At 39.2% G+C, this 25,413-nt stretch overlaps 2 protein-coding genes across 2 annotated transcripts; one reads left to right on the top strand and one right to left on the bottom strand.

The window, feature by feature from the left end:
- Nucleotides 1–502: 502 nt before the first annotated feature.
- On the top strand, nucleotides 503–3,128 carry LOC308295457 (phospholipase A2-like; the record flags this gene model as incomplete). Its single annotated transcript, XM_080738507.1, has 4 exons — nucleotides 503–545; nucleotides 1,849–2,005; nucleotides 2,305–2,432; nucleotides 2,681–3,128. 4 exons carry the CDS (start codon nucleotides 503–505, stop codon nucleotides 2,800–2,802), a joined length of 450 nt encoding a protein of 149 aa, XP_080594633.1. The 3' UTR covers nucleotides 2,803–3,128.
- Nucleotides 3,129–15,426: 12,298 nt separating this feature from the next.
- LOC308295277 (5'-AMP-activated protein kinase subunit beta-1-like) lies at nucleotides 15,427–24,263 on the bottom strand. Its single transcript, XM_080738304.1, has 8 exons — nucleotides 24,116–24,263; nucleotides 21,741–21,913; nucleotides 20,697–20,866; nucleotides 20,039–20,132; nucleotides 18,006–18,120; nucleotides 16,952–17,085; nucleotides 16,594–16,662; nucleotides 15,427–16,421 (listed from the first exon to the last, which is right to left on the bottom strand). Exons 2-8 carry the CDS (start codon nucleotides 21,873–21,875, stop codon nucleotides 16,344–16,346), a joined length of 795 nt encoding a protein of 264 aa, XP_080594430.1. The 5' UTR covers nucleotides 21,876–21,913; nucleotides 24,116–24,263; the 3' UTR covers nucleotides 15,427–16,343.
- Between the last annotated feature and the right edge of the window lie 1,150 nt (nucleotides 24,264–25,413).

Below are 25,413 nucleotides of genomic sequence, written 5' to 3'. Positions count from 1 at the left end.
CCACAGATGATTATGATGGTTTAAAATCCGAGCTGGGTAGTGCGTGTCGGGAGGGAAGGGGGGTAATGGTGGAAGGTGGGGGCCCTAAAAAGGAAGGTGGGGGCCCTAAAAAAATATCGCCTAGGGGCCTTCGCTGGGCTTAATCCATCCCTGGTGTATAGAAACATCTAACGATGCTTGTTTGTTCCAAGAGTAAAGAAAAATAATAAATGCGATTGGTTGTGTGCTTTGTTTGCTAAACTTCTTTAACATGATTAATAGCTACACTAGTATTGGACACATATTGTGGAGTGAAAGCATAAAATGACCCAAAACAATAGGCAAGTCAAGCACAATAACTTCAAAGTACTTTAGTTAAAGTGTATTTTATTACGCAATATCCTGTACGACAACCCTGTTATTTACCCCTTATCTCTTGATGTTTCCATCCTCCTAACACATCATATAAAAGGTCTGGCCAAAGGGGTTTATTTCTGTTGGCTCTGTAGTTCACCCTGTCACCATGAACACCACCTACTACCACCTGTCACTGCTGCTTTTCACTGGTAAGACTGATGCAAACAACTAATGTAATCACTTAATAGGCCCTTACCACTTAAGCCGCTTTTTTGTTGAAACTTTTCTCAAAGGTTTTTGCCTATAATGACATGCTCAAAATAGGGACTCCAGAGATTAAGTGGTTAAACTCTCTGTGTTATAAAATGTATTTTAACAATCAGCTTATATTTATACCAAAATAGGTTTATAATAATTCTACCAGAAAATAGAGAAAAGAATAAGAAAATATTGATTATGACTACTACTTCTATATAATTTGTGAGGTGGCTTGTAAAATTATATTTCAACATACTTTAGTTAAAGTCTTATTTAAGATAATGATAGGCACTTTAAATAAACCGTATTACTAAAATGTAGTAATACATTTTATTTAAAGTGCCTATCATGATCTTAATAAGATTCATAGCTTACATAGATTGTAGGGTGAGTACTAGTAAGAGTGTAGTTGCCTGTATATATTGTCTGGATAGCCAAATTGTCATGTGAAGCTCGACCAATCCTCGAGCTAGCACCACTCCCCCATTGACCTCAATGGACTTATATTTATCGTCTGGATTGTTTATCTAGAATAAAAATAAAGTGTTGTATAATAATATGTGTTGCCCTCAGCATAGTCTCTCAAGAACAGACTATCTAATGCTGGAAAGGAACAAAACAGAGAGGGCGCTGTTTTTCCCTTTTATTTGACGATGGTTAGCCAGATTGCCCTCTAGGCAACCACATTAATAATTGACTGCAGGGACGTGCTGGCCATTGGGAAAAGCGGAACAACTCCCGAACGGCCAGTTCATTCAACAGCCGGTCCAGGCCGGCCATTAGCCGGTTTCCATTCTCCAAGTTTCAAATTTGTAAAGCCCTGCTTCATCATACAAGGCTGTCGCACAAAAGTAGTGAAAACAGCAGATCTACAAGCACACAACGCCTCGCGGTGCGAGGCGTTGTGTGCTTGTAGATCGGCTGTTTTCACTAGTTTAAATCATTTTCAAAATGATAAATACAAAACAAACGGTTTTGGACATACAAGGTTTCCACCCGACAGCGACGAAGTATAACTCATGTAATTGGCCCACTGGCTTGTCACAAATCTTTGAGTAGCAGCAGTGCTATAGAGAGAGATCTCTCTCTATAGCTCGCAATGAGGGCCTCTCCAACTCTTTTTTCCCGGGCTGAATCAGGGGCCCAGCACGTCCCTGATTGACTGTGCATGTTCCAATAGCTTGAGGAGACCTGCAACTGTTGTATTGAACTATAATGTCATAATATACTGATTGCATCATGTCTCCCTTCTAGCCTGCATGGCCAGTGGCGCATTGCTGCCAAAGGCTCTGTGGCAATTTGGGCGCATGGTCCAGTGTGCCCAGCCAGGGGCCAACCCTTTGGATTACAATGACTATGGCTGCTGGTGTGGAATTGGTGGGAAAGCTACCCCTCGTGATGAGGTTGACAAGTAAGACATTTGATTTGTTAAATGCCACTGCTGTGCCATATATATTGTGCTTATAGAATAAGTTTATGTACACAGGCTGAAGATAAAAGCATTCTGTCTAAAATAGAAGTTTAAATTAACATCCATTATTATACTAGTGCCATCCCATTCTTTGGAATAAACACTCAATTGCACTCAATCTCAATTTTCCAGTTTGGTGGAATTTGTATATTCTGAAAGAAAAGAAAAATCAAAGTATGTTCTATAACGAGGAAAACTGTTATGCCAAAGTTTGCTTTTTCCCCCATAACCTTAATAAGGTGCTGTAAAACCCATGACGATTGCTACTATGCAGCCAGAACGACACCTGGTTGCACAGCCATTATCGACCTTCCATATGTCCTGATTTATGACTATACCTGCACCAACCAACAAGTCAGCTGTACAGGTAACACTAATCAAACGATTGGCACATTGATATGATTTAAATAAAATGTAATTCACAGTAGTTTTGTTGGTGTATAATGTTGAATTGAGTCGCCTAGCATTATTCTAGACCACATTTCTGGCTTATGGAATGCCAGTAACAGCACTAGAGTTAGGAGTTTGATATGCAGTTCATTCACTTTGAAGCAGAAGCTCATGTGTATCAAATAATAACAATGCTAATCCTTACTACCAAATCTGTGTCTGCAGATACCAATGAGAAGTGCCAGGCTGCTGTGTGCGAGTGTGATCGAGCAGCAGCCCACTGCTTTGCCAAGGCTACATACAACCCTGCATACAAGAACATGGACCAATCACTTTGTGTAAACTGAGCAAAATCATGCCTTACAAAATCCAATGACTTATTAAAGGCATTTGACATTATCAGACAATGTTGTGGACCCTGAATGACTACTGGGTCCACAATAATCAACAATAATTCCAAAGCTGAAAGAGACTGCCTTAATGAATTGAGTAAGGATGCCACCATTGTCATCCGACCGGGGCAGTATAGTCATTCAGAATACAAGTGAGTGACTACTGCTGTGAAAAAGACAGCTAACACTACTTTCTACAGAAAACTACCTTCTGACCCCACAAATCAGTTCAATGCACTTGTACAATAAAACCTTTTTGTTTAATAATGGGGAGCTCAGTAAAGGTGAATTGTCATTTATGAGAACTGATCACCCAATCATTTCGACTACACTCCCTAAAATGCACAAATCACTAACTGTGCCTTTAGTTGGCAGGCCCATAGTTGGGATTGGTTCTCTGACAAATAATGTCTGACAAATATAGATTATATGTTAAAGCCCTGGGTTACCTGTCTCTCTTCTTATACAAGAGATTCTAGTGATTGTATCAACAAATTGAAAGCCAACAATGTACCCTCTGTCTTTTAGTCACCTTTGATGTGTCCAGCCTCTATAGGCCTGCCAACATACCGTACCTTATAATGGAGGTATAGAAGCTGAGAATTATTTCTTAAGACAAAGAGATCCTCTTGACAAACCCAGCACCGCATGTATAAGTGAACTCACTGAACTTGTTCTCACTACTAATTATTTTAAATTTAAAGATGACTTTTATCTTCAGATTAAGGGCACAGCCATGTCAATCTTTACATAGGTTTGTTCGAGCTCTCTCTTACATTTAGAATTCTGAGATGAACCCTTTCTACTCCAATATAATTACTTTTCATCGTTATATAGATGATTTATTCCTATTATGGGATAATACGGCTGATAGTCTGTCTCTCTTTCATGACTATTTAAACTCTCGGGTTGAACATCTTAGATTCACTCTGGAGTACAGTGATTCTCAGAGCAGTTCTCTGGATGTGTTGGTGAAAAAAGAGGGGGGTCAGCTACAGACATACCGCAAGTCTACGGATAGGAAACGCTTTACTTCATGGAGACAGTTTTCACCCTCGTCATCTTATTAAAAGTCTCCCCGTTAGTCAGTTCCACCGTGCTAGAAGAGTATGTAGGTCCAATGGGTCATATCAAATACAAGCAGCCGGAATGGACTGACAATGCAGCTAAACGTTTTGAGTCTGCCACACAGGAGGAATGCCTGAATTCCACAAGAGACACAAAACAAACAAAAAAAATATTCTCCCCATTGGGCTTTGAATTTAGAAAGATCCTTCTCAAACATTGGCATATTGAATGGAAAATGTATTGTAAAATGTATTGAATGAGCCCCCTAAACTGTTTTTTTTAGACGGACCAACTTTTGCGCTTATAGTCCTCCTGCTAAACACACATTCCTTTCAGACATTCCTCTCTGCAACTATAAATGCTCACACTGTGCCCAGTGCAGCTTAAGATGAAGTTTTTCACTCATCCTCATAGTGGCAAGAAAATGACCATACATGGAGCCAGGGATGTGCTGGCCATTGGGAAAAGCGGGACAACTACCGAACGGTCGGTTCATTCCCGGCCGGTCCAGGCCGGCCATTAGGAAAAAAGTAAAAATAAAATGTCAGCCTTCGTTCCATTTTGGGGGCTGGGCAGTCAACAAAGTAAATCGTCACTGTCGGGCAGAAACCTTGTATCTCCAAGTTTCAAATTTGTAATTTCTTTCGCAAAGCAAAGTCCTGCTTCATCATACAAGGCCGTCGCACAAAAGTAGTGAAAACAGCCGATCTACAAGCACACAACACCTCGCACCGTGAGGCGTTGTGTGCTTGTAGATCGGCTGTTTTCACTAGTTTAAATCATTTTTAAAATGATAAATACAAAACAAACGGTTTTGGACATACAAGGTTTCCACCCAACAACGACAACATTTAACTCATGTAATTGGCCCACTGGCTTGTCACTTGTCATGATCTGAAATGGCAAATCTTTGAGTAGCAGCAGCGCTATAGAGAGAGATCTCTCTCTATAGCGCGCAATGAGGGCCTCTCCAACTTTTTTTCCCGGGCTGAATCAGGGGCCCAGGCCAGCACGTCCCTACATGGAGCCATCTACATGTTCCACTACTTTTGTTGTATATCTCATTAAACGTCCCTGTGGAATGGCTTATGTAGGAAAAACTATTAGAGCCCTACGTACTCGGATTAGTGAACATAGAAGCAACATAAGTGAGGCAGACAGTTTTGAACAAAAGGTCACAGCATCACCTCCTTAAGATAGGCCTATATTGGGGTATCCAAAAGGTTAATAAGCCTGACCGTGGAGGTGACCATAATCAGCTCCTTCTCCAACGTGAGGCCTTTTTTATCTATACACTCAACACTATGGCTCCTCACGGCCTCAATGAGGAGTTTGATATAAAACCATTCCTGGGTTAGCTTTCTTTTGGTTTGTTTGTTTTTATAATCCCTATTTTAATATGTGTCATTATGTTCTGTATAGGCATTAATTATGATTTTATATGCTTAAGCCATTTTTGTTCTGTCCATGCTTGTGTCCTACAGTATATAACTTGTAAATGCTGTACCTTTTTTGTTGAATGGTTTCATGATGTGTAGCACAGCACAATGTTTGTTTGTTTTGCAGTTTACTTGTATTACTTTGCATTACTGTGCTTACTCTTCTTAGCCCCCTCATTCCCTGACCCTATTTTAAAATGTGTTTTACCCTGTCCCTGTATAGTGTATAGGCTAGCTAGACCTTGTCCACTGCAGCCATTTGGGTGGGCTGGGTTACTTGATTTAACATTGTGAGCAGCTGGGGTTCACTGCTACTCACCTCCTTTTTGTATTTAACAGTCACCTGTTACCAAAGACCCATATGGGGTCCAAACATTGGGAGCTAAAGACGGTGTGTGGACTTCTTTCTTTTCAGCTCTGTTTGTAGCAGACCCTGTCACCATGAACACCACCTACCACCTGTCACTGCTGATTCTCACTGGTAAGACTGATGTGAACAATTAGTACTCTAATATGAGTCCCTTTAACTACTTGTGTTTTAAAAAATAGCTAAAATACCAAATCTACAAGCTCATGTTTTTTTTTACATACAACGTTCAGGCTTACATCTTCCTCCCCAAAAACAAATGAAAACAAATGAGGTAGCTTGTTAAATTATCATGATTTTTTTTTCTTTTTTACAATATTAATACATTTGATTTTAAACGTTTCTTTAAAGTCAAGTGATCTGTTGATTATTTGAGAGTGCCATTGAAAATACCTGAGAAGACCTGTAACAGTTTTATTGAACTATAAAGTCATAATATACTGATATTGCCTCATGTCTCCTTGCAAGCCTGCATGGCCACTTTGGCCAGTGGTGCATTCGTGCCCATTAAGGCCTTGTGGGAATTTGGAGCCATGATTGAGTGTAACCAGCCAGGGGTCGATGTTTTGAAATACAACGACTATGGCTGCTTCTGTGGATATGGTGGGTCAGGCACCCCTGTTGATGAACTGGACATGTAAGACATTTGATTTGTTAAATGCCACTGCTGGTGCTTAGACTAGGTTTGATCAATGTTTCTCAACCTTTTTTCTGCATGGGCACACTTTTCATGTCCCAAGAATCCATGGGCACACCAACATAATACGGGGGTGTAAATATCGTCACTGTCGGGAAGAAGTTTCAAATTTGTATGTTTCTTCGCAAAAAAGCCCTGCTTCTTCATCATACAACAAGGCTGTCGCACAACAGTAGTTTAAATCATTTTTAAAATGATAAATACAATACTGGCTTTCAAGCAGTTTCAAAGGGCACAATTGACCCTTCTCAGGGGCACACCAAAGGTCCCCAGGCACAGTGGTTGAGAAACACTGATGTAGATCCTGCACAGGCATGTCTAAAATATTTTAATTCAACAAATCTGAATGTTCTCTAAATGCTGAGGATATACAGAATTAAAATGTTCCCCAAGTTTGACTTTTCCCTCATAATTTCAGGTGCTGTAAAACCCATGATGACTGCTATGGAGACAGGGCTCCAGGCTGCACATCCTGGATCGACAACCCATATACAGAGCCTTATGACTATACCTGCACCAACCAACAAGTCACTTGTGCAGGTAACACTAATTTAATGATCGGTGCTTTGATCGGTTTAAAACTAAATGTAATTTACAGCAGCATGTTGGTGTAATGTAGAGTAGCATGGCATTATTCAAGACTGCATTTCTGGCTCATTAAATGCCACGAGTTGGAGGTTTGATTTCAACTGGGGAGACCCATGCTAAAAATGTAGGGCTGTGCATGAATTACCAGGGGCATAGTTCTGCCGATTTAAAATGACTCCAATACGGAACTAAAACTTCCTATGATTGGCCGCTAGTTGTGCTGTTTTCCCCCCCGGCCGATCGCAAAAAGAATTGCCCTCCATTGGATCCCATTCATTTCCCCCTTTCGTTTTCTAACCTTAATTAACATTTTCATGAATACTGTATGGTTCCTATCGCTAGTTAAAAATTGCCTTTCAATCACCATCATATTCGTTTTGTCGAAATGTGGTCCAATGTATTTTAAAATAAATTATAAAGTTGTGGGGGGGGGGGGGGGGGGGGGGCGTGGCCAACTAAACTGATACCAGCCGGCTGTGTTCTTCTTCGTGTGCTGTATTTCGGGAGGCTCCGACCACATTCTCCCATGTATCCCTGCGTTGCACGTGACCGTTGGCAGCCAATAGCATCTCTGATGCCTTTACAATTCTATGATGGCGACACTCATTCCAAGGGGTAGAAAGGGCCATTTGTGCTGCATAGAAACCAATGGCTTTGCTTCGTCCATATTTTTCTACAGTCTATGTGAATTACTTGGTATCTAAGCACAAGCTCCTACTCATATTATATTAACTGTGTTTATAATATAATAAAAAATATCATTGCAGACGTAATATAACCCTGACCAAATCTGTGTCTGCAGATACCAATGACAAGTGCCAGGCTGCTGTGTGTGAGTGTGATCGAGCAGCAGCCCACTGCTTTTCCCAGCATACATACAACCCTGAAAACAATTACAATGTTCATTCACTTGACTGTGATGATGAATTTATTATACTGTGATGAATGAGCAAAGTCGTCTGACAAAATCCAATGAATCATTCTGGAAATTAAAGGTATTTTACATGGACATTGGATATTTATTTTTTTGTTGGCTCTCAATAATTTTGTGGCAGCCTTAATTGGTTATTTTAATCTGTGACCTTTTTGTTTCTTTGGTCAGATTGACAAACTACCTCTTGTGTTTCTGTAGCTGTACTTACTATTACAGCTTGAAATTAAATGAAAACCAACTTAAATTGAAATTATTGACAAAACTGCAACCCTTTATTTGCTTTTGAGTTTTTGACCCCCAGTATTTGGGAACAGAGTTTGCTTAAAGCCTGTTAAGTGATGGAACATATTTGATTCTAGAATTGCATTATTACAGAAACAAATATTGATATTTACATAAAAAATTATGACGCCTTTGTACAAGGTTGTGTGTGTGTCCTTTGTTCAGGCATGGACATATTCCAATTAAGCAATTGTGCTCGTCTCAAGATTAATCATCCACTAGACCTTACCCGTTTGAAGATATGTGCTCCAATATATGTGCAGAGTGTGGGTTATGGAGAAAGTAACTGTAACTGGTGCGTGCGTGAGAATATGTGGGGGCATCATAATGTAAGGAGCAGCCCATGGAGGAGTGTATATTTTTTGATGGATACAAATAATTTAACAGAAATGCACCCGGTGCATGAGTGACCCGTGCATGCAGGCAAACCACATGAGAGAGAGAGAGAGAGAGAGAGAGAGAGAGAGAGACTGCAACATTCCTAACTGTGAGATTGGTGGGTGTGGGGTTACAGATCCCATGGCCTGGAGGAACGGACCGTTGCCCTGACAACAGGCTGAAGTTGTGTTGAACAGAAGTGGTCTAAAAACGCTAAATAATAGCTTGAATTTGGTAAAAATGGAAATCGGGCTCCGTCAGCGTCTGTATAATGCTAATGGCCAATGCCATGTGAAAATTGGGATCAGTTGCTGAAGAGATAAAGGTGGAAATGCATTGTGACTGACCTACTGACTGACTGACTGACTGACCGCTCTCTAAAATTATATAATGGATTACAAATCAGGTCAAGGTTGGTGTGAAAATAGACAACTTTTTGAAAATGTTCAAAAATAGTAGAGCTACTATTCACAACATGCCATGATGTGGGTGGTTAACTTTGAGTGTGAATAATTTGTAGGTGCGACAGGGGGAGCTGTATGTTAGAAATTAAAAGGTCTGTTTCAAAATGATATACATATTTTGGAAGAGTGACACTTTTACCTAAAACAGTCTTTACGGTATTCTCACAAGTCCTGTAGACACCGAATACGGTCGTCTGATTTTTCCAGTTTGTTTGTCTGTGGACTCAAACACAAGCCTCAAATGAACACAAACCTTCAAGTTCTAGCTCTGTTGGGCCGCATTCACACTAAAGAGTGATATATGGTCTCCGTGTCGTTTGAGAATGAGGGGAGGACGATGGGTCCAATTCACTCTATGGAAGTCACATGGTTTCATGTCTCTTCCAAGCCTCTTGGCTTGAATCTTCTGAGACTCATTCTCAAACGACACTCTGATTCTCGAACGACACGGAGACGATATATGACGTTACTGTTTGTAGGAAGCCTTAGGGTTTCATCGACCTTGAAGAAGGCAGCTTGTCTGTCCGAAACGTTGTTTCTTTTTCTGTGTCCTCCAAAATGTACATGGCAGCTACGAGTGTGTGGCTTTACACTTATTTCTTTTCTTTTTTTTCATTGATAGTTTGTCCTGTTGGCCGGCACCTCATAAGGACTGGTGTGCTGTGCACTTTTTTTGCTATTAGGGTTTTGCTATTAGGGTTTCATTGTAACCTTGACCATGTGGCATTTGCCCTTGGTGAGAGTTAGATCCTGGAATGTCATTATTTGTTTATGCCTGGACTGATGGAGAACTGATGCCTAAATTCATGCTTCAGAAAATGTAAAAAAAATACTAAATGATAAAGTGTCACATTTTCAATTGGAAAAAGGGAAATGCTGCATTTTGTTAAAGCAACATTTTGAAATTAGGCTTCAAAATTGTATTTCTACAATTCCCTAAAAGTACACAATATATTTGGTTTCAAGTCCTCGGCTTAACCACTTAAACACTATACTATACACTTGATCGGCTCCTTTTTCTTTTGTAAGTCTAAATCTCTTTCCCAAAAAGGGACAATCAACAAGCTCTCGATGCAGCGTGTTGTCAGTTTGTATAGTTCTGCTTTAGTAGGCTATCTTCGCTCAATGTTTGCTCTGATATTGGGACACTAGAGTTCAAGTGGTTTTAAGTGTTGAGAAATGCTTTTGTACCCCTTTCCAGTCTTATAATCCCCAAGAACTTTTCTTTTGAGGTATTTTGAAATCTCTTTTGATCAGGTCACAACTCTAACGGCCTCCTTCTGTACATGTTTAAAAATATATATTTAAAGAAGATATGAAAAAAGCGTATGAAGTACATGCTTTTGTACTCCTACATGTATTCGTGTTAACATAAAACAGCAGTGCACGTCACAGCTCGGTGTGAAAATGTGTGGGAACCTACACATATGTTATGATAGCAGCCTGGTGGAACAGAACTCTCATTTAAACAAAGAAAAGCAAGCAAGGAGTGCTATCAAGGGAATACAAATTAAATATGAATAAGGATAAGATTATTTTAGCTTATTTTGTGGCATTGGTATCCCAAATGACAACAGTGGTAAGAAAACAACTAAGTAATGTTTACATATCAATGGTCAATGGAATACATATTCCACAACACTTTATACAAGTGAGATTCCTATTCCTACCTCCAATTTCCCCCTTAAATGAAGGTATTTGATTTGCAATTAATAATTTCTAATGTCTATATAAATATTGTATAATATGCATAGTTTGGTATATATACTTTGGCAATATATTTCTAATTTGAAGCATACATCAATCTAAACACTACAACATCTAAACATAGTGTAGAGACTAATCTAAAGCCGATGCTTGTTTGTTCCAAGAGTAAAGAAAAATAATAAATGTGATTGGTTGTGTGCTTTGTTTGCTAAACTCCTTTAACATGATTAATAACTACACTAGTATTGGACAAATATTGTGGAGTGAAAGCATAAAATGACCCAAAACAATAGTCAAGTCAAGCACAATAACTTCAAAGTACTTGAGTTTAAGTGTATTTTATTACGCAATATGACATAATGCCAACCCTGTTATTTACCCCTTATCTCTTGATATTTCCATCCTCCTAACACATCATATAAAAGGTCTGGCCAAAGGGGTTTATTTCTGTTGGCTCTTGAGTTCACCCTGTCACCATGAACACCACCTACCACCTGTCACTGCTGCTTCTCACTGGTAAGTCTGATGCAAACAACTATAATTTAATCACTTAAGAGTCCCTTTAACCACTTAAGCCCCCTTTTTTTAAAGATTTGTTTTTGGGCTTCATGCCTTTATTGATAGGACAGTAGACTGACAGGAAATAGTGGAGTGAATAGGGGAGTGGCACCCCCCAATTAACCCCTTTTTTATTGAAACCTTTGTAAAAAGTTTTTGCCTATAATGACATGCTCAAAGGTTAAACTCTTTATGCTATAACATTTATTTTAAAAATCAGCTTATAATATTTCTACCAAAATAGGTTCATAATAATTCTACAAAAGAGAAAATAAGAAAATGTTGATTATGACTACTACTTCTCTATAATAACGTACTTTAGTATTACATTTTATTTAAAGTGCCTATAATCTTACCTTAATAAGGTTAATAGCCTACCTACCATAGATTATTTTTGAGCGGTGGTAAACCGCTCCATAGAGTGGCTGTGCGTGTCTGTAGCCACTTTTTCCTCAGCGTTTTGCCATTGCAATGTGTGTGTGTGTGTGTGTGTACTGTGTAGCCTGTATTACATCACCATTACATCCTAGACCTATATCCTAGTCTGAAGACGTTATGCAAGCACGACCACCGCTCACTTCATATTGGGTGTGATTTTTAGAGTATAATTGACTGTACTGTACTGTACCAATGTCTTGAGGAGACCTGCAAACTGTTGTATTGAACTATAATGTCATAATATACTGATTGCATCATGTCTCCCTGCTAGTCTGCATGGCCAGTGGCGCATTGCTGCCAAAGGCCTTTTGGCAATTTGGGCGCTTGATCCAGTGTGCCCAACCAGGGGCCAGCCCTTTGGATTACAATGACTATGGCTGCTGGTGTGGAATTGGTGGGAAAGCTACCCCTCGTGATGAGGTTGACAAGTAAGACATTTGGATTTGTTGCTGTGCCATATATATTGTGCTTTTAGACTAAGTTGATGTACACAGGCAAAAAAACATCCCATTCTTTGGAATAAACACACCTCAATTAACCTGTTTGGTTAAATTTGTATATTCTGAAAGAAAAGAAAAATCTAAATATGTTATACTATATTATACTAAGTATATGGAGCATAAAAACTGCCCAAGTTTGCCTTTTCCCCCATAACTTTCAGGTGCTGTAAAATCCATGATGATTGCTACTATGCAGCCAGAACGACACCCGGTTGCACAGCCATTATCGACCTTCCATATATCCTGATTTATCACTATACCTGCACCAACCAACAAGTCAGCTGTACAGGTAACACTAATCGAACGATTGGTGCTTTGATATGATTTAAATAAAATGTAATTCACAGTAGTTTTGTCAGTGTTGTTTGTTGAATTGAATGGCCTAGCATTATTCAAGAATACATTTCTGGCTTATGGCATGCCAGTAACGACACTAGAGTTAGTAGTTTGATGTATGCAATTCATTCACTAGAAAGCAGAAGCTCATACAATACATATTATATAAACAGTGTATCAAATAATAACAATTTCATTGCTGGCATATGCTAAACCTTACTACTCCCTGACCAAATCTGTGTCTGCAGATACCAACAAGAAGTGCCAGGCTGCTGTGTGCGAGTGTGATCGAGCAGCAGCCCACTGCTTTGCCAAGGCTACATACAACCCTGCATACAAGAACATGGACCAATCACTTTGTGTAAACTGAGCAAAATCATGCCTAACAAAATCCAATGACTTATTAAAGGTATTTGACATTATCAGACAATAGAGAATGCAGTTTTTCTTTTCTTTTTTGTCATTTGTCAAAATAAAACCTTAAAGTTGTACCATGTAACTTTTTTTATAAAACAAATCTTAAAATTGTCCTAACTGTTAAATCGCTAAAGTTTTAGAACACCCACTCTGTTATTTTCAGCTTCTGAAGCCTTCTCTTTATATGTTTTCTTCTTAGCAGTGACAGGGGCGGGATTTCGCGCCAAAATGACGTAATCTGCATCATCTGTATACGTTGTGTATACGTTGCCCAATCACATCGCCGATCATGCACACATGGTACACTACCGGCCAATCACAGCTTATCTGCTCTGGTCTCCAGGAAGCGCCTCCGCTTGGCTACAGTGTTTACCATGGTGAAGGATTTTAACCTCTTAATCCACAAATCCTGGCCAGAAAATTACGTTCTACCATGCGTTCTACCCCTCCACGGATTACTATCGGTCGCGGTGGTTTGCGGCGCCGCAACAGGTGGTCCGCGGCGGTGGTCCGCGACGACTCCGGCCGAAAAACGGCCGAAAAAAGCAATACCGCTACTGACCACTAGTTGAGCAACTTACACAGTATAGCTTTAAAGGATCTATAGTCAACTTTTTTTTGTAGGGCCGACACTCTGTTTACATTCTAGTCTAACATAGACAAGAATGTAAACAAAGTGTCAGCCTGACAATGGCCAAAATTTTTATTTTATAATTATTTTACGCTTTGTGTGGTCATTTTAAAATAGAAACACATATGAAGCTTATTTTTTCTAAAAAAAAATTTGAAACATTATTTTTATTTTAGCATCCGTTTTTCAAAAAAGGTTGACTATAGCTCCTTTAAATCTTAATAATTGTTGTTTAACAGTAGCAATCCAAATAAAAACACACAGGTGACATGCAATGTTAATGATCCCTTTCAAGCTATCTGTGACTTTTTCTTCGGTCAAATATGACAAACTACCACATTTCTCTGACTGTACTTGAAGCTTGAAATGTAATGGAAATTAGGCCAAGTCAATTTGCCAGAGTTGAGTTTATGAAACATAACGGTATTAACAAAACTCTAACCCTTTGTTTGCTATTTATTTTGAGTATTTGACACCCAATATATTTGGAACAGAGTTTGGCTAAAGCCTGTTAAGTATTTGGATGGAAAATGTTTGATTCTAGAATCGTATAGTTACTTTCTAATCACACAGCATTACATAAACCAATATTGATGTACGCACTGAAAATAATGACACCTTTGCACAAGGTTTATATATACACAATGTCCTTGAATCTTTGTTCAGGCATAGAAGTATTCCAATCAAACAATAGCTGTGTTTGTCTCAAGATTAAACATTAAAATGTACAAATCAAGGTCAAGAGGTTAGTATGAAAATACAGAAATGACAAGCAACTCTGTTGTCACATCATTCTGTGTCCCTGACATTGACCAATCAATTAACCACATTCAATATAGGCAGAGATGTTAGAAAATATGATAAAATGTTCAAAACTATCGTGTCCACAACTTCACAATGCAACACAAATATAAAAGCGAAGATCTACAAGTTCACTACGCATTGCGGTGCACGTGAGATCTTTTTAATAGGGCTTAAAGGGGAAGACCACCCATTTTCAATATTGAACTGTGTCAGAAAACAAGTTCCCCCCTTTCTGTGTTGCCTAGAACTGGAGGATTGATTTTGGGGTTTGTATTGTAAAGTACAACTTGATGACATCACACATTGTACTTTACAAACCAAAATCAATCCTCCAGTTCTAGGCAACACAGAAGGGGGGAAAAGGTTTTTTTATTTCCACACAACTCCTCTAAGGTATATTAATGACATATTTCAATATTGAAAATGGGTGGTCTTCCCCTTTAAGTGGCCGATTCTGAGTGAGTGTGAATGAGTAAAATGTGCAGAATGTGTTAAGCTGGGTTCAAACCTGGATGGTTCGAGCGGCGCGATTACATACAAAGTGAATGCAAAGACGAGAGGACGTGCGACCGAGCACGGCGCGAACGGGTGCGGCGCCCCTCATATCATCGCCCCACTTGGAAGAATCCAACTGAAGCGACCTTCGCTTCACCCCCACTCCACCCATCGCGTCCTGACTGCCAATCAGTGTTGATGTTGTCCGGAGACACGGACATGTTTTTGGTGTTTGGTGTTGGGACTCCCTTTTTTCCGGGTGTTTCGTCTTGATTCCAACGGGACACCTACGCAGACCTGCGCGACCAAAGTGAAGCGATAGAAGCGACTAGAATAGAAGAAATAGCTTCAGGTTTGTACGCAGCTTTAGACTAGAAAAGCCTTTTACTATTCAAGTTTCAAATAAATACATTCATAATGATAAGAACGTTGGATCCAAAACGACACATTCACCCTTTGAAAGTGAGACACAGATTTATTGGCAACAAAGTAAAAGTCACCCAATGCATACTGTATATAAAACTGAATATTACTCAAGGTATTATCAGACTTGAGTCCTTTAGACACAGGATATGGTCATCTTAGATTTAACTTTTTCCTTTGTTGAATAATAAACACTAGATAACAGTTTAACATGAATAGCCCTATACAGCATTTTGAAATGGAAAGCATACAACTCCTTTTATCAAATCTTTCTATAAGATTTTAAATCATTCTCTGTGAACTTGATTTACATACAGTATGGACAGACACATGTATAAACATCTGAATTCTTTGTTCTAGCAATGGTAAATCAATAACATGACATACTACTATTCTTCCATTTTGCAAAAGCACACCATTCCAAAACAGAATAAGTTTCAAAGAGGCACAGTCTGTGACGGAATAAAACTGTATCACTTGATACACAGATGAACCATTGAGTTCTACTCTAGTCTAGAGTATTTAAAACAAAAATATACAGTATGTGGAATATAATTATAGATTTCAAAGAGGCACAGTCAGTGATGGAGTACAACTCAATGGCCCGGTACGTATAAGAACTGTCAGGTTCTACTCTATAGAGTATTTAAAACACAAATGTATAGAAAAAAACAAAGTAAAAATTCAATGCGTTTCATTTCATTTAAAGTGGAATGATATATGGAATTACTAATTATGCATCCGTGGCCCTTTATTGTTTTAATATGTAATAGCCCTTGTCAGTCATTAAAGGCTTTTTAACTATATTCCTTGCTTCAGAGTGTGCTTGAAGAAGCTGTCTTAATGGGACCCCTTGTTATTATTATCCTTTTTTCTTTTTTACTTCGAGCACCTCTAACACCACCAGGCCTGGAGTCATCACCTTGTAAACTCTCAGAAGCACTCGGATCACCTTTGGTAATTGTACTAATTATATTGGTTTGTACAAGAGTGTCGTAACATACTTCTTTTTGTAGCGGTGGGTTGCACTGAGAACCATCACCCCATCCTGAAAGACAGACAAATGTAGAGTATTTCAGTTGGTACAAGAGTACAGGCTTTGATTTAAAATCCTTTTCGATATGTGCATCAGCAAAATGCTTCAGATACTGTGCAGGGTAACATTCTTTACTATGCTATGCAGTTGACCTCTGAAATATAGTCTTTTTTCTTAAGCTTACCTTGATGGAAAGAGCATACAGGTGATTGAGCATCACGTGGTTAGGCTCTGGAAGCAGGGTGGGGTCACACTAGGAAAGATACAGAGGAAAGGAAAAGATCACCAAAGGTTCCCAATATGTCTGCACTCTGCAATTCAGATGATCGATCTGTTAGTAGGACGCATACCACATGGGCTCATTTTCTGCCTCTCTCAATTGTCTAATGTTTTACTCCAGTGTCTGGCATTAGGGTGACTTAACAGTAATCCTGACCCTGGCTACTTTTGGAAATGTAACGGTAAAACTGCCACCTTTTACAGTTGTTGGATATTTCATTTTGGAGTTAGTATGTGTGTTCCATAAGCAAATGCACACTTACAGAAACGACGGTGTCCTTGTTTAGCAGTACTTGGAGCAAGTGAGGTGGTAAGATAGGAGGACTCTTAACCTTGTCCTCCGTCTTCAGTATATATCCATCCTGGTGGTAGGGGCCGGGAGGGGAGCTGGACAGGTCTGGAAATGTACAATCACTTCAACAACACTAGCATACAACAGCTCTTACCTAGGATTATTGAATGCTTTAACTATTGAAAAATAGCAGATATACAAGCTCACAGCGAGTGCCGCGCTATTTTTGAAAAAGTCGTGAAAATGTGTGCAAATCTTATATATGTATATGAATATATGTATTTTCAAAGCAAACGTTTGTAACTCAAATTTTGCTTCTGGGTGGTCCCTGGAAGAAAATATTTTGAGATGAGGGTCCGTGGCCAAATAAATATCATTTTGGGGGTCCTTCACATGAAAAGGTTTGAGAACCACTGACATAGTAGTCTCTCAAGAACAGACTAACTGAGCTCCAGTTGAGTGAAAAGGACCTTTTCTTTGACGATGGCTGGCCAGATTGCTGACATAGAAACACAGGTTTTTCAAAAAACCATAGAAGGATTCAAAAGACACTTATAGAATCGGGTCAAAATTCAAATTTTCACGATTTTTCAAAAATAGCAGATTACAAGCTCGCAGCGCGCTGTGAGCTTGTATATCTGCTAATTTTCAATAGTTAAAGCATAAAATAATGATACACCATAATGTGTACCCGTTCTGAATGGGTTAAATCATTGAAAGAAATAACAGTACAGATTAATTCGAAATGGACTTGTTACGGAATGGAACCACAATTACTAGTGTTTGATGCAGGGCAATATGTCAATATTAAATTGATATAGTGATAGGATTATCTCAACTTAACTTAACTATTGATATTTATTTGGTAAAAACATATTGTGATATTTGAGGGGACTGCCCATAAGGCCGAAGGTTCATTAGGCCGAAGGTTCATTAGTCCGAATTTAGTTAGAGTTACTGAGGTTAAGGTTAGGGACTACCGATATTTGATTGCAGCATACGCAAACACAGGTCAGGGTCTGTACCTGAAATATCTGCAGTTTCCTGTGAGTCGATCCTGAGGGCATCGAAAACCTCAAAGTCTGTTCTCTTCACCTGGATTGTATTATTGATTGTTCCAGTCTTGGTAGTCAACACAGCCTAGAAGGGATATCAAATGTTGATATTAAGCGAATAAAAATGCAAAGAACTAGTACTAGTGTATGTGTAAAATATGAAACTCGCCTGCCTTCAGTCTAACATGATCAACCTCAATGTCAAAATCTTAAATTTTATTTACATGCAAGTTACATTTTATATCCTGAGTGGTTTACTATGAAGGTAAATGAAGAATATGCTTTGATTTGATAACGACATCTCAAGCTACAAAAAGTAGTGTAGTACAAGGGCCACAGTGACAACATGCGCAGACAACAGGTGTAACAAATATTCCTAGAATATAAAGCGACGTGTCCCTCCCTACAATAATACTGTTTATTACACAGCTTCGTTGAATGCTTGATTCTGATTGGTCAATCGCTGAATTCAGTGGTGTGTTATTTCTGGATAATGACAGATGGGCGCAATAACAGACCGCTGTCTAATCAAAGGCTCAGAGCACCTGGCTGTATCCAACATGACATGCCATACAATCAAACACACAATATAATGTACAACTAAACGTTTCTCTCAATAATGTTTTTAGACAGTAACCAAAATTTCTATTTGATCAACAAATAACCTTCCTTGTTTTCCAAGGTGACCGAATTTGTTGCGCTGGGTGGACGGCGAGTGCAACATTATGGAATACGTCATTACCGTAAACAAGGAATTACTTTGTTTTGTTGTTACTTTTGGGTCACTTTATTCATTTATTTATTAAGCAGCCGTGTAATAAGAGGGATAATTGTCACCGCGCCGGTAGTAGTTTAGAAATAGCACACGATAGGATGATTAAACACAGAGGGGAAGCAGAGGTGTTTAATCATCCTGAATCATCCTTTACATCAGTGGTTCTCAACCTGTGGGTCGGGACTTAATGTGCAACATTGTTTTCTCACTCAACAGTAAACAAACCAACATAAAGTTTAAGTGTATAGAGCAGGGGTTCCCAAACTTTTTTGTCTCAGGGCACCCCATAAATATTTTTTTAATCCGAGGCACCCCTACATTATAGTTTTCACTCCCAGCACCTTATATTTATAGCATATCGTCGTTGTCGGGTGGAAACCTTGTATTTATCATCTATAAAATGCAATAAACTAGTGAAAACAGCCGATCTACAAGCACACAACGCCTCGCGATGCGAGGCGTTGTGTGCTTGTAGATCGGCTGTTTTCACTAGTTTTGTGCGACAGTCTTGTATATGAAGCAGGGCTTTGCTTTACCAAAAGACGTACACATTTGAAACTTGGAGATTCGAGGTTTCTGCCCGACAATGACGATATTTTAGTGATTATGTTGTGAGGAAAACGTTGAGATCTATCCATTTTGGTTAAAACTGATTGAAAATAACTTTGTACTTGAAGTTTATACTAAATATTTTTTCAAGTGTCCAAATAAATTCCAACTATTATCAAATTATCTCGCGGCACCCCTGGACTGCCGTCGCGGCACCCCGGGGTGCCCCGCCACCCACTTTGAAAACCCCTGGTATAGAGGGTATCTTCACATTTCTTCACAAGTGACAATTGAAGGACTTTGTACTACCTCTAAAATGACAAATTAAACATTGGCCAAATTGTCAAACATCAGAGGCAGAAATTGTGAAAATAGCCGATCTACATTCTCACAACGCCTCGCGTTGCGAGGCGTTGTGAGAATGTAGATCGGCTATTTTTCACAATAGAACCGAGTTATACAAAATGTAATGCCTCAACTCTTAGTGCTCGTCAGGGCGTGGGGACTGGGGGTCCCCAGTTAAAATATGATTATTTTGGGGGTCGCGGCCTGAAAAGGTTGAGAGCCACTGTCTTACATAACAGAGAAGTCATACATACAGTATGTTAAGAACAGAGAGCAACGGAACAGCACAGACAAATAGTAGTAGTGGCAGGCAGCCAGAAGACGTTCAACTCACCCCATTGGGATCCAAGGTCCACTGCCCATCTACGCATAACTTATACTGGTGCTCCCCCTCTGGTAAGTCAACGATAGCCACAAAGTTGTTCTGACTGTAGTTGACAGAAATCACATAAAAACGAAAAAGGGGGGGGAAAAGAAAAACCTATCAAAAGCCATGATTCAGATTATTCCTGACATATCATCGCTGTGAGTAAGAAACCTTGTATCTCCATAATTTATATTTTTTCCCCCCCATAAACGAATTCCCTATTTAACACTTGTTCATATGACAGTTGCACAAAAGTATCTACTTGTTTTGTAGATCAGTTATTTTCGTCAGTTTTGAAATAATATAATCTTAGCTTAACATGCTCAAACCAAGGACACCAAATTGAAAGTGATTAATCTCTCTGTGGGTTTTATAAATATTTAAACTAATACAAAATATTAACAAGAAATTGTGACTAAGAGATTTTTTTTATCTAGAGAAAGAGATTTTTTAAAATCTTTTATCTGGCCCAGTAGGAATGGGCCTTAACACCTACATTGGATCCATCGGAACAAAGGTTCTTTTTTTCCCATTTCATGAAAGGTTTTGTACATACAAGGTTTACACCCGATAGCGACAATATGTAGTATCTTGGCTAAATAATTCAGTTATCTCTGCCCACTACCTTTTATTTAGTGGGATCTTGGTAGCCCAGTTGTTAAAAGAACCAGACACAAAGACTTCTTTGGCGCCCCCTGTCCATCTGAAAACAGTGGGCCTAGCTTGTGTTGGACTTTTAGTTTCACTCTCCAAGTCATGCTGCCAGGCCAGAAACTCTTGTATTTCCTGTGGAGCCTGGACAAGATCAAAGTATATCATTTTTGAGTTTGTAGAACCAATATATGAAGCGCCAGCGTTAGTTTATGCAGGACATGGGAGTCAAGTCGCTGCAAGCTGTAGTCAGATGTCAGTCAGCTCTGTTCTCATACCTCATTATCATACCTGCTGTCACATGACTGCCATACTCCAATCAAAGCTCTCAATCAGTAGGAAAGGCTCCTTTAAATATGGCTTGCTTTCTTCAGTGTCAAGTTCATGTCAATATTGTTAAGCTCAATAATGTGATTCTTTTTTACTATGTTATATGTCAAGGTTAAGCTCAAATACTGTGATTTTGACTAAGTTACACATCAATGTATTGCTATTATTCTGCTATTGTATCCCTATGGGGGGTATTGCTTTGCGTTCCCTGATTTTGCTTAGCATGCTCAGAAAAGCTTGCACAAAATTTCAGGGATCATCTCCTATCCTGACAAAACTGTGTAATATTGGAACTCGTAAACAGATAGTTTCCAGGTCAGCTTGGAATTTCTCTCACTGTTCTCAGGACAAGCACAGGACAGGCACATAAGACCCAATACCCATGACAGGAGACTATGAACTGACTGAACTATGAACGGACTTGAACGGTTTACGACATTATGTTGCTCTATAAGTGTATATATGTTTCTTTGTTGATGCTGTTGTTTGTTATGTGGATGCATTAAACAACATTTTGTTGTATGTTTCATACAGTGACAAATAAACATCTTATCTTATGATTATATTAATGAACAAAACACACACAAATCAGACGTATTTTCAAGACATTACACCAAACATTTCAGCAATCCCAAGTGAACAAGTTGGATAAAATATACTGTATTTTAATTATTACTCATGTAAATACTTTTGCATCTTCTCCTCGGAAGAGGTCTGCATCCTCCGTGCTGTCAATCAGGATGTTAGAGCGCGCGCCATCTTTGGCACCGTGCTGCCCATCTCGACCTCCCTGGCCACCTCGGTCGCTGCTGCTGTTGCCCATGTCCTCTCTGCGGCATCAACAACAGGCCACAGCCACTGCTGCAGCACACAACACACCATCAACCCAATGCAGGGGCGTCACAAGGGGTAGGAAAGTAGGACTGAGTTACCAGGGCCCAAGGTGGAGGCCGAGGGGCCCTATAGTAACTTTAGCTATTGAAAAATAGCAGATATACAAGCTCACAGCGTGGCACCGAGTGCTGCGCTGCGAGCTTGTAGATCTGCTATTTTTGAAAAGTCGTAGAAATGTGTGCAAATCTTTGAATATGTATTTTTTAAGCGAATATTTGTAACATAAATTTTGCTTCCGGGGAGGGGTCCCTGGAACTAAATATTTTGAGATGGGGGGTCTAGCTATGGCCAAATACATATCATCTTGGGGGTCCTTCACATGAAAACGTTTGAGCACCACTGACATATAGAAACATACGTTTCTTGCACACATTTTCACGATTTTTCAAAAATAGCAGATCTACAAGCTCGCAGCGCGGCACTCGGTGCCGCGCTGTGAGCTTGTATATCTGCTATTTTTCAATAGTTAACATTCATGGGGGGCCCGCAGTGAATCCTTGTACCCAGGGCCCAGAATTTGGTGTGATGCCCCTGACCCAATTAAACACTAAACAACACATCATTCAATCGCAACCCTCCAGTAACACACTGGTTCTTCTCAACCTTTTCAGGCTGCGACCCCCAAAATAATCATATTTTAACTGGGGACCCCCACACCCTGACGAGCACTAAGAGTTGAGCCATTACATTTTGTATAACATGGTTCTGTTGTGAAAATATAGCCAGTCTACATGCTCACAACGCCTCGCAAAATATCTGCCCCTAATATTTGACACTTTGGCCAATGTTTAATTTGCCATTTTAGAGGTATTAGAAAGTCTTTAAATTGTCACTTTAGAAATATGCAGATTGGTTTGTTGACTGTTGAGTGAGAAAACAATGTTGCGCATTAATCTAATCATCTGGGGACCCCTCTAAATAATAGGTTGAGAACCACTGCAATAACATAGTTCTTCACGTCACAACCTATAGCCCTGTAGCATGGCTGATATAGGCTATTCTATACATTGCATGCATGTATTCCATACCATACTCATAAATAGAACACTCAATGCATTGTCATGGAGGCTTTCATCCAAGTGTCATTCTAATCTGTAGTGCTTTCACCCAGTAGTTAACTGCTGCAATGGGGGTCAGCTCTAGTCAGATATAGCCCAAGCCCATATACCTTGGCTAGATACAATTTAAAATTCTGGTAGAAAATCAAATGTGTAAGAAATGTAGTAATATATATCTCCACGTTTCCACGACTATTTCTACATTGCAGTATTGATACTTTTACTTATGTAAAACAAACATGTGAGTACTTTCCCCACCACAACCCAGTGAACCCACCATTATCCAAACAAAGCTTTCCATAGGCTACACAGTCAGTACACAGTACACACAGCCTAAAGGCTACAGCCACTAGTGTCTGCATCACATTTGCCCTAGAACGGCTCAAATTGTAGTGCAAACATCACACCAATGACCCTCCATTAAAGTCGTACTATGTAACTTTTTTTATAAAACAAATCTTAAAATTCTCCTAACTATTAAAACACAAAAGTTTTAGAAGATCCGCGCCGTGAATTTCAGCCTGTAAAGCCTTCTCTATATGTAAACTGAGATCCTTGCCGTGGACCGGATCTCGCGCCAAAATTGCGTCATCACACTACCGGCCAATCACAGCGAGGGTTATACAACTGCCGGCCAATCACATCGCATCTTGAAGTGGGGTCGCCATTTTGTTGTCGCCGGTTTGTACCATCCAGTCTCTAGGTAATTTCGCCTACCAGGCAGGGTGAAGGAGTGTATCTCTGGAATTACTGAACGCACAGGAACAAGGGACCCCTCCAAAGATAGATCTCAGCGAGGTGGAGGCAGACGCGGGGGTCTGAAGGTACGAAAAACGGCCGAAAGACGCGGACGCGACCGCGGTTCGCTATAGGGCTAATGACCACTAGGTGAGCAACTTACACAGTATGGCTTTAACACTAACGCATGATCCTGTCATTATGTAACCTAATTAAGTGCAATAATGACCAACGGCAACTATAACACTGGTGGCGTTACATTGTTTCCGTGTTTTGTTACAAAATATCTCTCCGGATGAAATACATTTCCAAACCAAAGTAAACATCATGCACGTCCCCAGATGATAGGTCGTAGTTTGTACGTTTGTCTTACCTTTAATTGTAACCGATTGCTTGAAAAAATGTTTTAAAACCTCCTCGCCGTCAAAAACACATATACTGTAGTAGTGTAGTGTGTGCTGCTGCTGCTGTTGTTGTTGGTGCTGGTGCAGCAGCTTAAAGCACACCTCTTCCGCCTCCTGTTTCACGTGTAATTACTCCGTACTACCATAGTAGTAGGCTACGACAGTGAAGTGGTGGAAAAGTACTCAAAAGTAAGTAAAAGTATGGAGAAATACTCTGTTACAAGTACAAGTCCGTAATGCAAAATGTACAAAGATATTGGTATCAAAATGTAGGCTACTTAAAAGTAGCCTACCAGAAGTATATCATTATGCTTATGCAGAATGTCCCATTTAATGTTTTCAAATATATAACACATGTATTGAAAATAGCAGATCTACTAGTTCACAATGCATTGCATGTTTGCAAATGAATGTAGTGGAGTAAAAGTATAGTAGCCTTGGATGCGAGATGTAGTGGAGTAGAAGTAAAAGTATTTTAAATTGGAAATACTCAAAACTGTACTTAAATGTAAAAAAAAAAAACAATATATATATATATATATATATATATATATATATATATATATATATATATATATATATTATATATATATATATATATATATATATATATAGAGCCTATATATATATATATATACATTTATTTAATTTTTTTGCTTTTCTGCTGGATTAACATAAACAGTGAAGCTGAATAAACACTTGTGGAAAAAGTACTCAATTTGTTTTACAAAAAAGGTAGACTACAATACCATCATGTGGAAATAGTGAAAGGAAAAGTCCAGTATTCAAACATTTCACTTGAGCGAAAGTGCAAAGGCATCAAAATATACACCAAAAGTAAAAGTACTCAGTATGCAGAACTTCTCTCTGGCTCCCACGGCTCTCCGGTTTCACTGTTTGCATGGCAGCATGTTCAGAGAAGCACCTCCATGTTCTAGAAGTAAAAGTGTACACACTTTTGTACAAAACTGTTTTGTACGTTATATCTATTAACAACAACTCCAGGTTTTATTTGACATTGCACTCACACAGGTAAGTGTTGGTTCTGCATTACTGTGCAACAACAACAGCATTATTATACAAAGTAGCCTATACTAGGTTTCAAAGAAACAAAAATAACAACAAAAAGAAATAGGCCAAAAACACAAAAAGTACAAGCAAGACCACTCCAAACCTTAAACGTATCTCTAGCAGCAAATAACAACATAACATTTAACAGATGGTTTGTTAAGCCATTGCATTTTTGTGGGCAATAAAGGATCCATTG

The sequence above is a fragment of the Nannobrachium achirus genome, assembly GCF_963921795.1.
Source record: "Nannobrachium achirus genome assembly, chromosome: 12".
In the NCBI taxonomy this organism is placed as follows: Eukaryota; Metazoa; Chordata; class Actinopteri; order Myctophiformes; family Myctophidae; genus Nannobrachium; species Nannobrachium achirus.
Note: the sequence above shows the minus strand (reverse complement) of the source record. Positions and strands in the feature narration are given on the sequence as shown.